General features: G+C 52.3%; 1 protein-coding gene across 1 annotated transcript; it reads right to left on the minus strand.

Moving 5' to 3' along the window:
• Window positions 1-283: 283 nt before the first annotated feature.
• Window positions 284-12,476, minus strand: LOC127016908 (bestrophin-1-like). Its single transcript, XM_050897723.1, has 10 exons — window positions 12,419-12,476; window positions 9,855-10,014; window positions 8,830-8,924; window positions 8,182-8,415; window positions 6,962-7,116; window positions 5,782-5,859; window positions 4,062-4,214; window positions 3,474-3,554; window positions 1,853-2,004; window positions 284-1,481 (listed from the first exon to the last, which is right to left on the minus strand). Exons 2-10 carry the CDS (start codon window positions 10,004-10,006, stop codon window positions 284-286), a joined length of 2,298 nt encoding a protein of 765 aa, XP_050753680.1. The 5' UTR covers window positions 10,007-10,014; window positions 12,419-12,476.
• Window positions 12,477-16,727: the final 4,251 nt, after the last annotated feature.

Here is a 16,727-nt window from a genome sequence, read left to right on the forward strand (position 1 = left end):
GAGTCTTGTTCTTTTGCTACAGATGTAGAGGGATTTTTGTTTGGTTTTGTTATTGTTGCAACACTGAAGTTGTGCCTGCTACTGTCCCTGCGGCCGGTAGCAGCGTGTCGTTAGTGCTGGCTCTAGCCTAGGCTGGGCTCTAGCTGGATGTTCCAGCGGTAGGTGGTTTGGCTGCACTGCCCTTCTGTTTGGGTGAGTGCCAGCGTGGCCGGGTGTAAAGATCCTGCACCATCACTAATATGACAGGTATCTCAACGGAACTGCGTGTGCCTCTTGGTCTCCTCTAGCTGTACTGATCTATCTGCTCTTCACATGTGCTTTCACTGGTCTCCATGATCACCTCCATCAGCCCCACATAGTCACCTTCGGCTAGAGAGATGCCAGAGTCATTGGGGGATGGAGACTCTGCTCTTCTTGGCTCTTTTGTAGGGGGACTGTTAGTGCTTCCATTTCCAGCATCTCTCGTGTTCCTGGAAACCTCTGCTGGATGCTGGTCTGGAGCGCTGGCTGCATCTTCTAAACTTAGGCTGCGAGCATCGGGGCCCATGTTCCCCATGTGGGATCTCTCCAGCACTGGAGACGTTACAGGGGTGAATGAGAAGCAGAGGGAGGCACTGCCTCCGGGGGTTTTGTTGCTGGGGGTGTGAAAGGCGCTCGAATGCTCAGAATTGGGGGTGGCTGACGCTGTGTTCTCCAGGGTTAGCCAGGGTGGGTGGGAAGCTTTCAAGCTCTTCAGACTCTTGAAGCTACCCTGCTTCTCGTGATCTGGGGACTCTGCTAAGAAGGGGAACTTAGGGCTGTCTGATGCTGTGGACCACGCTCCTGGACTTCCTGTGGTGGCAGCTTCTCTGCTTTTACTGTTAGAGTTGCTCTTTTCTTCTACTGTTAAAACCAGTGAGTCAGGACCTTTGCTCCGATCTGTTGGCCAAATAAATGTTTCTTTTGCAGCTGAGCCAAGTGAGCTCTGGCTCTTGTACGTATCGCTGACTCTGGAAGGTGAGGAGTTGACAATGACGTCCCTAAGAGAAGTCGAGCATGCAGCAATGCTGGAGAGTGCAGGAGGCTTCTTGCGGCTTTGGCGTCTAGAGGGGAAAATCATGGGGATAGAGCTGATCGGTGTCTGTGGAGCACTGTAGAAACCAGGTCTCTCATAAAATGGGGTTGACATGAAGGCGTCAAACTCCCTTAGTTTTCCATCTTCGCTGTCCCACTGCTCCTGTGAGCTGGAGTCTCCCCTTGGCTGATTGACGCTGCAAGGGCTTCCAGACTTGCCCATGTCTTGGTACGTATAATGGGAGAAGGGGGATGTGGGGTCTCCTCGCCTGCGCAGCAAGTTCATCCGGGAAGAGGACCTGGAGAAGCTGGGTGACTGGACACCGAGGAGGCGGCCCAGGTGTCCCAGTAAAGGTGTGGAGTGGTTGGCCTCCTCATTCTCTTTAATTTGCTCCAGGGGCTGGAACTCCATCTCTTCTTTCTGCATGCTGGGGAAAGGCAAAACGGGCTGTTAACCGCAAAAGGAGGTGGTTTCTGGTGGAGAGGCTGGCAGCACAGGGAATGCTGCTGCCAGTGGCAAGCCTCTCTCTTCCTGTATTGCCATTAGATATGTTAGGCCCCCCAACAATAGGGGTGCTCATAGTAGAGGGGAGGGGGGAAAGAGGTCGGAGGCATCCTTTTCTGCGGAGGATGTTGGCTATTGTCTTTGGATGAGCCTAAAAGTATCTCAGAGCAAGATTTCACGGACTATGGAGAAAGATATTGCTGCTTGCTCTTACTCCTCAAGTATAATAGCCTGCACAAGACCTGATCCGAGGTCTAAATGTGGACTGTTCTGACACCCTGTGCCTGCACCCACCTGATATCAAAAGTTGAGCCAAGGAATGATGGGCGCTTGTACTCAGCAGTGGCTGCGGTGTAGGGTGGCTGGGGATCAGGCTCGTTCCAGTACAGGTCCTTTTCCAGAATGGGTAAATCCTGATGCATCTCATCTACTGCCATAAGGGAGACCTGCAGGGGACAGCAGAAATGTCATACGGGGTGAGCAGCATTTCGTGTGCCTGTTATCGGTCGACAAAGGAATACAGGACAAGACGAAGCAACGGAGCACAGAAGCGAGGCAAGTGGCTGGGTTTGCTATGTGGTTTCCTGTCGCTTGGGTCGTTTCTCACACGGAGAGATTTAATTAATTGGAAGGAAAGTGATGCTGAAGGAGGCAGGAAAGCAATATGCTCACTAGGACAGAAGGGCTCAGTGTTAGGAAGGGCTGAAGGCGGAGAGTTATTGCATGGAAGAAAGCAGAGGAGGCAGTTTTAGATAAAGACACAGGGTGGAAAAGCTAGGGAGAGGCAGGAATGATGTGTCGTTCAAAGGTAGCGAGGGTGTGAAATGAACAGTCTGGATCCATCGTGTGTGCCAGAGCAGGGACTAAAGCTGCAATCAGTCTCTGTGTACAAAGATTAAACCAAAAGCCCTGTCTTCCCTGCTGTGCATGGGGGGTCTTCCTGGCACAGGTCTTGCCCCACGTTCTTCCTGGAGCCTGGGATGTCTCCTTGGCTGCTGAGGGGGAACACTGAACTGGCCCCCTTCACCCTTGGATTTGTTGGGAAGCCTTATGCTCTCCTCCTGCTCTCCTGGCCATCTCTCTCTGGAGATCCCAGGCTCCTTCTAAACATGCAGCCACTGACACCTCAGGAAAGCTCAAGGGCAACAGGGACTGCTTCTCCGCTCCGTTGCAGGCATGGGAGGTGGGTGGCAGAGGTGTTTGTCCTGGTTTCGGCTGGGACAGAGTTAACTTTCTTTTTAGTAGCTGGTACAGTGCTGTGTTTTGGATTTAGTGTGAGAATGATGTTGATAACACTGATGGTTTAGTTGTTGCTCAGTAGCGCTTATCTTAAGCCAAGGACTTTTCAGTTTCCCATGCTCTGCCAGCAAGCAGGCGTGCAAGAAGCTGGGAGGGAGCAGAGCCGGGGCAGCTGACCTGAACTAGCCAAAGGGGAATTCCATACCATGGAACGTCATGCCCAGTATATAAACGGGGGGAGTTGGCCCGGAGGCGCGGATCGTGGCTCGGGAACTAACTGGGCATTGGTCAGCGGGTGGTGAGCAATTGCATTGTGCATCACTGTTGGTTTTTTTTCTCCCCCCCTCCTTTTTTTTTTGTTGCATTCCTTTTCATTACTATTATTATTATATTTCATTATTACTATTGTTAGTATTATATTTTACTTCAGTTATTAAACTGTTCTTATCTCAACCCACGAGTTTTACTTTTTTTCCTTTGCTTTCCTCCTCCTCACCCCACTGGGAGGGGGAAACGGCTGCATGGTGCTGAGTTGCTGACTGGGGTTAAACCACGACAGTGTTGCAGGAGAACTCGGTGACTGCACCGATGGGGCTTGCTAAACCCTGAGGTGCCGTCCTGCCTCAGTGTTCCTCTGCAGGTCAGGCTCATCTGGAGGATTGTGCCTTCGCTTTACCTGCAGGTTCCTGTCGATGAGCCAGTTGGTTTCAAAGTCGTCATCGTCCTCCCCGAAAGGGTTGATGAGTTGCTCGGCCACCTGCATGTGGAGAGCGCATAGCAAAGGTCATCATGGTCATACCTGCCCCTTTGCCTGCAGGGGGAAGGCCTGTGGGGCAGAGTCAAGCGTGCTGCCCCCTGAATTCGGAGCAATGCTGTTCCTCCCAAAAAGGGGTCGGTTAAAAATGGAGGCTTGCTGGTGGCTGGGAGACATTGGTACACACAGATAACTGCCCCTTGCTCGCATAGCCCTCCTGCAACTGCAGACCACCGCTGCAGGTAAAGCGTAGCCAATTGCCTCTCTTTTTCCCCAAACTCGTCAGGACCAAAGCTTAGGAAAGGTGGAGCTGATCTCCAGGGTGAGACACTCAGAAACTGAGAAGGTCTTGGCAATACCCTCAGCCCCTGTTGGCTTCCCATTTGTCTGCCAGCGCCTGGCACGTTGCCCCCAGGCCAAAGAACACAGCTGGGTCCCTGGTGAGCTCACACCGGGAAAAACCCTTGGCTGGGTCCGATTCCAGCTCCAGGCATCTTTTCTTGGACTTACCTTTAACCAGCCAGCATAGAAGAAGAACTGCAAAAACGTAAAGACAGGCACGAAGAGATCTAGTTCATGGCCAGGATATGCTTTTTCTGGATCCAGGAACTGCCGCCCGATCAGACAGGCCAGGAAGAAGCTGTAAACAGCCACGGTCACCACCTAGGAAAGATGCCAGGGGACACACCAGAGGAGCTCGAGTTCCTAGCTTGCTTTCCCAGCATCTCTCTTCAGTTCCACCCCACACAGCTCAAAGAGCGGCAAGCTGCTGCAGAGCTGCTAGCTCTGTAGCCTTTTGAAAGCCTTGCATTCAGTTATGAGAGGCTTCTCCTCTGCTTTTTGCAGGAAGATGCATTCCCACTGCAGAAAGCTTTAAATACGCCTTTTGCCCTTTGTTGTATTTCATTCCATGCTGTCCCTGGAATGCCATCTGTGTCGGCATCACAGAAAGATAGTGGCAGAAGAAAGCACGTGACATCCTGGATGGAAAGAGCTTAAACTGACACATGGCTGCATGGTTGTTCTGCTGCTGAAGCAAGGGGTGCTGTGAGCTCTTTTCATTCTTGTCCTTGCCTCTCCTGAAAGCTGTCTCGAGCCTCTCGTGGCTCAGTCCATGCTGGCAGGCCGCTTCCAAGTCAGGGAGGGGAACCCTGGCAGTGCTGCCAGCTGTGAACTAGCTCCTTCCTTCCTTCCTGCTCATCACGCTTGGCCTTTTTTATATTTGCCTGCTTGCCTGCCCAGATTTCAGGCTGCAATGAGCTTTGTGCTTTTCTCGGTAATCGTGGGACTGGAAACTTCCCCTTTTCAAATTAAAAGCAGCTGAGATTCCTGCGTGGTCTCTTGATGCAACAAGCAAGGGGGTTCAAAACAAACACCCAGCATCACAAGACTCTCGAGCGAGCCATGCAGTTCCTTGCAGTGAACAGCGCAGGGCTGTTTCATGATGGGCAGGATAGAGAGTGCCTGGAATGACAAACTTTGCATTGTGGATGGGCACCTATAAAAAAATGGGTTGTGTACTGCAGAGAGGGCAAAGACACGCTACGATATTGCTTTTGCTCCTAGTGTGTAGGACACTGGTCTGTGCAGGAATGTAGTTTCCCGACGTGTTCCCCGTTAATCTTCAGCGCCGCGTGAACGGTAGCAGTTCCCGTTTCATGGCGGAGTGCATTAGTGTTATCTGAGCAGCTGGATTCCATGAGACAAAGGAGCAAGTTGGTGCCGAAGCGTCTGTCTGGGTTTGCGTTGAGAGAGCTATGAAACAGCCGAGTACACACACACAGCTCGCTCTGCTCTCACACACGTGGCGTAACTCCGTCAGGGCTGCCCCTGCCTGCTGGAGCAGCTTTGCTGGCAGGCAGATCTCAGCTCTGCTGAGTAGGAAGAAACTGCTTCGGGGACGTGCTCCCTGCAAGGCGGCGCAGGGAGTGGGTCCGTGTGTGTCTGTGTTTTCCGTGTAGCCGTGTGGCACACATCGTGGTTAGTTACCCCTGGGCAGTGGGTGTTTCTGTAGAGGTAGGGAAATAAGGCTGGGCTGGGTGCGTGCCGCTGAGCCACGGATGTGAGAGAGCCGACGTGTGTAGGTGGGGATGAGGGGTCCAAGTGTATCTTGTGTCAGCGTGGTCCATGTGTGGGTGAGGTCTGGGTGTAAATGGGGGTGTCCCTTGTAGCATAGGGCAGTGCCCACAGGCAGGCAGCGGAGCAATAGGTGTGGGGGATCCCTGCTCACCTGAGTGTAGACCAGGGGGATGCTGATCCAGTCGTACCCATAGAGTCGTCCGCACTGGCTGCGCAAGGTGTTGAGCTCCTGCAGTGGTGGGGAAAAGGAATGGCCTGTCAGCATAACTTTGCATCTCCTTGTTGGGGACACTGAGCCTCTCCAGCCCCGTTGCCCTTCGTTGCTCCAGCCCATTCCCTCCCGCTCACACCTCCTCTGGAAGGCAGGGCTCAGCCAGGATTCCTGCTCTGTTGGTGTCCAGCCTTACCCCAGCAGACCACCAGCAAGGTCTCACGCTTGCCCTGGAGGAACTCCTTGCTGCCTGGGTGTCTCCATCTGAGCCCAAGATCCCTTCCTAGCTCACTTCATAGCAGAGTTTATCTCGTCACAAAATGAGCAGCCAACAGGTTAGGCAAAGAATGTCTCAGGAGCATCCATTTCTCTCTCCTGACTATATAGTGAGTCTAGATAAATAGCACAGAGGGAGATCTCTCCCTCTGGGCAGATGAATCTCACTCCAGGCAACAGAAACAATGTGACTTTTTCTGCACATGAATACCAGGAAGGATGAGCTGCTCTGGACCTTTTTTCTCTGCAGCTGGGCAGGGATCGTTGCCAGATCTTGCCTGTGGAGCATGGCCTGCTTCCCAGGACTATCTAAGAGTTTTCAACAGTGAGGTTTTCTACAGGAACCTTGGTTGCTGGCGATGCTTTTGACCTCTCCTGGTCTCTTCCAGATACATGCTTCCTTGTGCTTCCTTGCGGCTTTCCATCTGTATCCTAGAGACCTCCACTGGCCACTGTTGTTGGCTGCTCTGGAGTGCATGAAGGCTGGAGGAAGGCTGATCAAGGACCTGCTACCTGGGTGTCTCCCATTACCACACCTAGACGTGAGTCCCATGGTTCCTCCCAGTCCCACATTTGAGAAAGATGTCACATTCCCCTCACCTCTAATATACGTGACGTTGCTACCATGTCAGCAGGCCATGAAAAGCTCTCTTCTGTCACAAGCTGGAGAGTGGCAGTGGGGGCATTTCCCATCAAAGTTAATGTAATATCCCCAGGGGACAGGCTTGGCTCACTGTCCTACCTCACCATTCCTATTCCTTGCCTGACTCTGGAAATCTCTGTAGTTCTGCGTAGAGGACTAGATGAGGATCTCAAACAGTTGCCTATTGCCTCTCTCACTCACATTCAGGATGCCTTGAAGCAGCACGCTGTCCCGAATCCTCCCCTCGTTCCTTGCCTTCACAGCCAGATTGGAGAACCACACGCACGGGATCCAAAACTTGTTGTGAGGGGAATTCAAGCTCTCAAACTTCTTGTGCTCTTCTGGTGTCATGAGGCCTGGGTGGAAAAAAGTAGATGGGAGAGGGATGGCCATAGAGGGCAGAAAGGAATTGATCTGGTCTGAAATGAAGACATCTAAATCTCAGGTGATCACCTTAGCTCTCCTTAAAAATCACAGGAAAGACTCAGGCACTCAGCCTTTGGGAGACACATAGAAGGAGGACAAGTCTTCTTGTTAAAACGTTGAGTTATAGCAGTGTGATAGGCAAGCTTTATCTCATTTCACTTTGGATGTCTGCAGCATATCTGACCAGATCACAGTCAGCAGGGAGATAAAGTACTGCTGAGGGTGCAATTGCCTGGTGTACGTAGACGTTTGTTGAGAATGGGATAACCTGTGTCCTGGAAGTGCCTGTTTCTCTCTCTGGATTGCAAAGGGAACCCAGTTGACTAGGGCAGGTGCAGACATCTCCCTTTGGGCAGACTGGGAAATGTTGTACCTTGAGGAGCATCTTCAGAGAGGATTCAGGGAGCCCAGCAGTTAAGGTCGGAGGTCTGAGGCTCCAGTTCCCACCTGCCCAGTGCAAAACTGTTGCCCTGAGGGAGGACAAACATACCACTTGGCAGGGGTCTGCTCGTACTCTGCTATGGGTCTGTGCACAGGGTCATTTACTACAGAGAGCTCTTCTCTTCCCATGCACGCTTTCAGAGCAGCTCCCAGTGAAGTCGTTGCACCACAGTTACCCTAATCTGATCAGGCAGGGCTGCCCTGTGACCTGCAGCATATCTGCATTCACAAACCAGATCTCGAAACTCTCTTTACGTAAAAAATTTGGGCAGAGACCCTGCATCTTTCAAACAAGCCTTCCAGTCACCAGTAGGAACAAGCATGCTGTGCAATGGGGAAACATAAACAGTTGGTTATTTCAGAAGAGCAGAGCTAGGGCATGAGCAGACGCTTAGCACCTGCTGCAGACATCAGCTGAGCCCATTGCAGCACTATCCCATCTCCAGTCTGGAGGCCATGAGGCCCCTTCCAAGACTCTTTGCCCCAAAACCAGCAGCAAGGTGCTGCTGTCTGCTTGGTGCCAGAGCTGTGCAGAAGGCAGTCCCAGTACTGACCTGCCCTCACGACGTGCTCCATGCTGGGGAAACGCTTGTAGACAGCAGTGCTGACGGAGCGCAAGATCAGCACGCTGCACAGGTTGCTGTAGCGCATGAGGGTGCGACGCAGGAGCCGCCCGTACTCGTCCTCCCCATCCACGTTGCAGGAGACCAAGTTCATGATGCGGTCAGGCCATGGGATGCTCTCGTACTGAGCCCACCAGCGGGACACCACCAGAGCCACGTAGAAACCTAGAGGTGAGCTGAGCAAATTAGCCGTCCTAAAGGAGTGGGAGAGGTAAATGCTCGTGTCTAGGAAGGCTGGTATTGCTCATACGGGGATGGGCGCAGGCATGCCTGGAGGGCAATTCAGATCTCCATGCTAAAGTTAGAGTCTGGGTTTCACGGTTTATTTGGTGCTACTTGGTGCCTGCCCTCCTGGCAGGACCCAGAACATGGTAGTACATCTGGCCAGTGCAAGCCGTGTGCTGGGGGCACACCTCGGAGCTGTGACGTGAAATTATGTATTCTGCTTGAGGAGTTTTACAAAGGCAGAGGGAGGGATCTGCTCACCGAATCTTGCCTGCCTGCAGAGCTATATCAAACCAGGGAGAAGAAATGCTGTCCCTTTCCCCTCCCTGTGTGTTCCCAGACAGAGCTCCTTACCCAGCACAAAGGACACGGGGATTAGCTCAGCATAGCTGTTGCAGTAGAGCGCCAGCTTCTCAAACATCAGCCTTTGGCTCTCACTCAGGATCAGCCTAAAAGGGAGAAACAGAAGCATCAGCCTCAAAGAAGAGTCTGTGCCTTGTTGCGCCTGCTGGGATAGGAGTCTGGCAAGGGAAGCCAAGGATGGGTACTCACGATACTGCCACGCCATGAGTCTGGGGATGATGTGAGGGAGCAGCCCTCGCGAGCCTGGGGCATCAGCCCCCTGCCCCAAAATACCCTGCTGACTAGTCCAAAGGAGCCAGAAGTGGTCACTGGTGTGGTAAGTGATGCAGTCTGATGTCAGGGACCACCCCTATTTTTCTCACTTGGGAGAGCGCTATGTGGTATCAAGGGTTTGCCACAGAGCTTGGATGTGCACCACAGTTTACTTAATATCCTGCAAAACGTCAGTCCAAGTTCTGCTCCTATGTGAGTTCCTGCCTCTTTCTTAGAGCTGCTTTCCTACCTCCGTGCTGCGTCTGTGATTGAACCAGCTAGGGGAGCTCCCTGTCTTGCCTCACCAAAACCAGACCAGCCACAGAGTACAGTTGCCTTAGCACGGATCCGTGGCCCCAGAGCTGATGTCTGCTCTCAAAAATGTACCCACGCTATTGCCTGTTGTGTAACAAGGGAAACTCCCTCCTAAAGCTCCCCACTGTGAGACATCTCCAGTGCTAGTTCAGCCTTCGTCTCCACTGATCTACACACTATTCTTCTGTAGGTAATCATCAAATGCAACTCTTCATCCCAGGGAAGAGAAACTGTGTTCCTTCCCAGGACAGAAAAAGGAGATTTGTCAGCTGCTAAGCCATATTAGAGCAGTGAGGAAGGACCTTTCCTTTCCTCCTGTGGCTGGTGAGCGGCTGGCCAGCTCCTCTTCACCAGGACCGCTGTCCCAATGCTTTGTTGCTCAGTTGTCCAGCTCCAGGACAGGCTGAGAGTGAGAGGCTGTGTTCGTGTCGGAGTGTAAGGATGCTTACCTGTAGACAAGACTGATGGTGAAGTAGAGAGAGATGAAAATAAGGAACTCGGAGTAGAGAAGTTTGTAGATACTTCCTTTCCATTGGAGCAGGAGCTGTGAGAAGGTGCCTAGGCGGGCGTCAGCCACACGGTTGGTGTATGTCACTGTCATCACAGATCCTAGCGGAGACACCAAATGAGCAGATGTTGAAGCTGCCAGCAAGCTTGCACGGAGGGAGGAGACAGGGACACTGCAAGTGTCCCAGCAAGCAAGCAAGATGGAAGGAAGGAAGAGAGAAAGAAACAATGAGTTGAGATCAAAAGACACGTAAGATGAAGTCAGTGACAGAGAGAACCAGGAGGAAATTCATGGTAGGCAATTAATTTGACGAGCTTGCCATCTTTTTCCTCTCTTTGAGCTGCATGTGAGCTGCTACAATGACAGAGAATATACTTTCTGGTGGAGCCCTTGGTTTCTAGTGTTAGATTGTCAGCATTCAAGTGGGGCTGGTTGGTCGGAGTGGACAGAGCCCACACGCCACTCCCTTCCACAGAGCAGTTCTTTAAGGTTAATTCTCGGGGTCACAAACTCCAAAGTGGCTTACTGTATCTTTTTTTTCTTGTAGTAGTTGCTTCAAATATGTTGTTTCTGTAAATCTGCTTGTCAGGAAGTGTCTTCCTAGAATACTGCTAGCAAAAAAAAGAAACCCGAAGGAAAGCAAAAACCCCAGAAAGGAGAGATTTCTTGGTACTGATCCAGATGAAGGTACCCCGGGAGATCTGACAGTTTTCATAGCACGTGCCCAACAAGGATAGCTGTCTTTAAATTTGAGCTGAGGGCCATGCCTGGACTATGCTGGTCCTAGTCCTGCAGGCAGAACAGCCCTCCCTGTTAGAGAACTGAGGGACGGAGTTTGGCCAGGCTCACAGAGCACAAATTCCAGTAACTCCACCTCCCCTCTCCTTCAACCATACGTTGCACAATAAATCACACTGGATTAAAAAAAGGCATTCAGGCTCGTGAAATGCTTCCCAGTCAAGCAGCGTCCCCATCACACTTCTTCTAGTCTAACCTTAGATAAATAATTCTTTATCATCAATTAATAATCAGACTCACATTCATATAAACCTGAAGTTGTAAAAAAAAACCCACCAGTGTAATCCCTGCCAGGCAGATAGCTGATTGATCCCTTTGTTTATAAATAATTATTCAACGTGAAACTATTGGTATTTCTAAATCTTAATGTGTTACCAGGGTGTTACACAGACATTGCTATTTAACAGAGCCAATGTTAATAGTTTTGGGGCCTTGGGCTTTTCCCTGAATGATGGAGACAAAGAAGCACTTCAAGGGACAATTCAGACTTAGTGCTCTGTAGCAGGAGCTGAAGGCAGGTAAGTTTGTGTCCATGCTCCTCATTTAAGCATCTCAGTGAAAGACCTACAGTTAGGTGGGGACAACTCAGGTCCCAGCGAGCTGGTGCTGTGAAGAAAAACAACAAAGTCTGTTTTGTTGGCTACTTCAACCAAACAGCATCTTTGTCCTGGCTTTGGCTTTTCGGTGCTGCTCCTCCTTTGGGTTTCCCTGTCATAACTCTCCCCGAGTCCCCTCTCACAGGTTCTATCGGAGGAGCAGAGCTGGCACCTGCCCGGCCAAGGGCTCCCCGGCTACACAAATGCACCTTTCACTAGAGCCTCGTGTACATTCATGCCGTTACCATATGTATTTCTGGCCAGTGCACAGGACCTAGAAGAGTGGTTTTTAACTGCCCTAGAGACTGCACACACATGGGCTATACAGATGAGAAATGTATGCAAACACCCATAAATGTGTTGGGGTGCTTACAGAAAGCTGGCTGTTTTCTCTACGCTTTGGGTCTTGAGAGCGCTCAAGAGAGGGAGCGCTCAAGGGAGACTCTTCGTTGCGTAATGCAAATACAGATTCACTTTTTACCAAACATGGAAAACTTCAGCTCTTGTCCATGTAAATAATGGATGTCACGCACCTCTATGCAGTTCTGCTCTGGCACGGGATATGGGGCTTTTCCCAGTGCTTTTTCCTCCGGCCCTGAATGGTTAAGGCACTTCCCTGCCCACCTGCCAGCCTGTGCGGGACTGCTCCGGGATGTCACTCGGCAGCTGGCACACTCAAAATACCATTTGGGGTTGAGGGACGTGGTAGGAGGTGACTCGCTGCAGCACCGGCACTGGCACACCGGAGTCGGGATGGGGACGAAGAGTGATCCATCCCCTGTGCAGCGCCCGCGCATCCTGCTCCCCAGCGAGCCGCTGCCTGCCGCTGCCTGCATCTGCCTGCCTGATCCATCCGGACTAACCATTGCACCCGGAGCTCGACTGACACTAATCAGACTGTGGGAGCCCACAGCAACCAAGATCCCGCGACAGCGAGCCTGCGTCAGGTACGTTACCCACCGCGTGAGACGGCAAACAGACACGAGCAGCTATCGCAAAGACGGGGAGCAAGCAGGTAGAGCGGACAGACGGAGCGAGAGGAGGTCACGGATAGGCAGGAAGATAGATCTTTGAAGGAATCTATCTGCTCTTGGGAGGACTAGATACTTACAGTCATGGGCTCCTGAGCTGCGCTGGAGGCTGTGGAGGTTTGGTCCCGCACGTGTCCTTGCTGGGTCCTTTGTGGCTCACGCCACGGCCCGCCTCCTCGTGCCCCCTTGGCTCATGGGGGGGATTGAACCTGACAGACACGGTGTGCTAAGGAGCCTGAAACCCACTTGGGAGCTGCAGCCGGTCACTTGATGCCATAATCTTTCCTCATTACAAAAGAGACTCTGTTGTCTTTTGCCCTGTTCCCTTCTAATCTTCTGAGTAAGCCCTGCGTGTTTATAGAGGCGGCCGGAGGAGGGGGAGGCAGGGCTGGCTGCTCCGCAGCTGCTGCTGCTAACTCCTGGCACAGCCATGGTGGCTGCCAGAAGAGAGGCATTTTTCCTCTAATTCTTTCCTGTTTGGTCCCTTTCTCTGTGTCACAATCTTACAGGAGCCCCAGGAGATTAAGCAGGGCTGGAATTTTCCACAAAGGCTATAAAATGTGTCGCCCTTGGGGGCTGCGCAGCCCTCTCTTCCCTGGGGAAACCCCTAGCTCCCTAGGTCAGTGACAGACCTGGCCCATGCTCTGCCTGGCTCTCAGCGGATGTTTCTCTCTAGCTCCTCACTGTCTCCGCTGTCCCTGGATGAGTTTGCCATCTCTTCCAGCTGTGGTTTGGACGCTGGGGACTTCCACTCTGCCACTGGCTTCCCGAGACTCTTTCCAGGTGTTCACTTTCTTTTCCGCTTGCTTCTCCAGCAGCGCTTGGGGGCTGTCGCTGCTCTTTCTTGCATGCTACCCTGGGAAACACCAGTCCTTGCCTTTGTCCTCAAGCCTCAACGAAGTCAGAGAACTCCTTGCCTCTGTCTCTCCAGGGTCCTCAGTCCCTTTTCTGCTCCCAAGCTGTCCCTCACAATTGTGACCATCCTTCTCTTCCACCATCTCCTGCAATCTCTCCTGTCAAGTCTTTAAGACATTCCCCTTCTATGAGCCTCTGAATCAAGATCCTTTCTTACCGAATTAGTCTTGCTGTGGCATGCACCCCTCACTGTCAGCAGGCTCCTGGGCAGCAACCATGTGCCCATAGGCACAGGACTTTGGATAGCCCACGGTTCTTCACGAGACCTCCGTGTCTCTCCATCCCCTTTCCGCTCACTCCTTTGGGAAGTTGTCCGTGTTGTCCAAGGTAATAGCGTCTGCCCCCTAGGCACCAGTATTTCCTCCAGTCAGCTTTTGCCGAGCTGCTACAACATTGAGTGTCCTGGAGACAAGGAGCTGCTCTGAGCCTTAAGCCAAGCCAAGGCCCTCTCTCACCACCTTGGCCCAACTTCCTAAGCGTGCTGTGATCCTCCTCGCCTCCATCCTTTAGCCAGCTGTGGGCCACTGTGGAGGGGGAGCATAGGTACCCGATCCCCGCAGGTAAGAGCAGCTGGAGACCCAGGCTCCTCGGTGAGGCTCTGTGGGGTTGCCACGTGTGTTTTTTCACTGCTCTTTCCAGCTAGCAGGCAGAAAAGTCTCCAGTGAAATTAAACGAAGAGCTAGTTCTTGTAATAACCTACTTTCTCTTGTGCTGGTCTGCGTGCCTGTGCCTTTGACACTTGTTTAGCATCAGCAGCGAGGATTAATTTGTGCAAACTGTAGGTTTCTCCTTCCTGTGTGGCTGAGCCTCGACAAGGGGAGGGTGTTGTTTCACTGCTGCTCTGAAGCAGGTGCTGCCCGGCATCTGTCTAATGTGGGGTTTGTGGTGCAGTTCTGGGAATTGCTGTCAACGGCGGGGAGACGATAGTTTAAAACATGGGACTCAGTGCCAGCATCTCAGGTTTTAATTCTGGTGTGGGCTGTAGTGTGTTGGATTACCTCTGGTCCTGATTCCTTTTCAACAAAAATGGAGGGAACAATCCTTGCTTCTTCTGCCTGGCACCAAAACCATGGAGATCTCCTGACTTCTGTTAGTCTCTGGCTAGAAGCTGCTCTGTATTGGATCGCGTGACGTGCAGAAGGACACGGGCACACATCTGGTGGGAGTAAGTTACAACATCTGGCTGTGCAATTGGGAGGCTGCCACACTATGCATTAGGAGAATGGGTATAATTGCAGGAGGAAGGGATGGACCTGGAGCATTTGGCCTTACCAGAGTCCTTCCTGCATGAACACTCTGCATCCCTGGGTGTGCTGCAGCTCCCTGGCCCCGGAGCCCCCCCACCAGCGATGACTTGCTCTGGGTAGGTGGGAGGGCAGTGCAGAAAAGGAAAGGCAGCATGATGCTTCTGCAGTGTGAGATACAGACCTGGCAGGAGAAGCAGGGGCACGTGGAAGGCCACTGGGAGAGCCTCACATTCAAGGTGTGGAACTAGATAAGGGCTCTTATCAGCGGCCAGAGGCTAGTGAGTACGGGGTTGCCTCACTGGCCCGACCACAGCAAACTCATCATACTGACTGAAGGAGCACGTAGGTTTGTGCCTGTCGTCATGAACAGCACGTGCCAGCTCAGGGGGAAAGAGAAGTGTCCCCCAGGACCAAAACACCCCAGCTGTCCTCCCTTTCTGAAGCCTTGCCCTGGGCGAGCAGCGAGGCAGGGGTGCTGTTTCAGACCCTGGTGTGGCTGCCCCTCTGTGAGTGGCATCTGTCTGGGACAGGAGGTGGGGTGCCCTGGTTTTGCTGAGGCTCCGGGACAGTCTTGTCCCTCACAGGCGTACTTACTGTGTTATCTGCTCTGTTATGGGGCTGAGCTTGCTACGAGGTCCCTGAAACTTTGCTCCTAGGTTGCGGCTGCTCCCAAAAGACCCTTTTATGGCCAGGATCACAGGGTTGGGACAGGGTCCCCAAGTGATTCAGGATCATGACAATGTCTTGAAACACCAAAGAGCTCTGTGAATGGGGGTAAGAGCTGGGAGAGCATAGGGATGGACCCTCTCTGAAGGCAAGGTGGTCCACGCAAGGGTGCTGCTCCACGGTTTGGTCCTCCCCTTTGGGGAGGTATCCAGAGAGAAGGAATTAGTGGACAGGCAGGCTGAGACAGTTCTCGAGCGTCTCAGTGCCTGAGCCCTCATCCCCACACATGGCAGGGGGATAAAAATGGTTCAGGTGAGATATTTGCTGGAGCTGTTGGGAGTGGTTTGGGTCCTGCTGGGGACTCTAACATGAAAGAGCAAAACCTCAAGTGTCCAGCTCTTTGTGGAAAGAGGTGCTGGCATCTGGGGGACTCTGCTGCCCTCCTCTGAGAGTAGCTCAGCTGGCAGCTCGTGTGGTTCAGAGCTGCTGTTAGGACAGCATGAAATATTTGTGGAATTTTATACGAAAGTAAATAACTGAGGGGCTACCAGCGTGGCAGCACTGCTTGGATCTTTTGTCACGTCCCCTGCGGCCTCAGTCCTTGCAGGCCTTGAGGAAGATGCCAGTCTGAAAGCCTGCCTTGCACAGAAGCAGAGGAGGAAGCAAGGAGGTGCTGACATCCATCCTCGGTCTCACAGTCCTGGAATCATTCTCATTTTCTCCGTTTTACAGATGCGGAGACTGAGTTACTGAGATGGGAAGGGAATCCCCACTTTGGGAACCTCAAAGGGCCACTCTCTGTGCTGAGTTAGCTGCAGCTGTCTGGGAAAGGCACGGTGCCCTCCTTGTTGTCTCCCAGAGAATAACAACTGCTTTTCTCAGAAGGACGCCGTGGGTCCCAAAGCTTGGTGAAATCCCTTTCCCTTCTCCAGCTTCAGTGCTGAGAGAGACACAGAGGCGGCTGGCATCAGGGGCATCTCTCAAACTGACATTCTTCCCTGGAATCTGATGTAATTAAAAAAAAAAAATTAGAAAAAAAAAGTGGAAAGTATCTGAGGAGGTGCTGTTTTGCACAGACAGGATTTACTCTGAGGTTTGAGCTGGGCATGAACGTTTGAAAAGGATGCAGTGACCCTCAGTGCTTTTGTGAGGACCCCCAGACTTCTTCCCCTTATGTTATTCACTTGTTCATCGCTAATTTTGCGCCATCCTCGGGGGGCCCTGAGAGTTGGGGGCACGCTAAGGGTGCTGCCTGTCCCCCGCGCAGCACTCGAGCTCAGCGTGGCAATTTCTTTCTTCGAGGACTACTTCGGGGGTCACTTGCTGCTCTAGTGGAAGAAGCCATGTCCCTGCCAGCTCCACTGCTTTTTATAAGCGTCTCTGGGGTTTTTTTTCCAGCTCTGTGGCAAATCGAGAGCCATCTGGTAGCACTAGGCTCCCTATTCCTGTGAGGCAGAGTTGGCGTGTGTGTGTATAAGCAGCCATTTGGGGTGGCACAGACCAAGCTGCAGGATGCCTGGGAATCCTGGACAAACAGCTCCGTACACAGACAGACTGACTG

The sequence above is a fragment of the Gymnogyps californianus genome, chromosome 5, assembly GCF_018139145.2.
Source record: "Gymnogyps californianus isolate 813 chromosome 5, ASM1813914v2, whole genome shotgun sequence".
NCBI classification, from domain to species: domain Eukaryota; kingdom Metazoa; phylum Chordata; class Aves; order Accipitriformes; family Cathartidae; genus Gymnogyps; species Gymnogyps californianus.

Coding starts and splice junctions, on each gene's coding strand:
- LOC127016908 (XM_050897723.1), bottom strand. CDS start 10,006: ATGACAGTGACATACACCAACCGTGTGGCTGACGCCCGCCTAGGCACC. Junction 8,416..8,829: donor CCCCGTGTCCTTTGTGCTGG/GTAAGGAGCTCT, acceptor GCTCACCTCTAG/GTTTCTACGTGGCTCTGGTG. Junction 1,482..1,852: donor GGCTCAACTTTTGATATCAG/GTGGGTGCAGGC, acceptor GCCTTTCCCCAG/CATGCAGAAAGAAGAGATGG.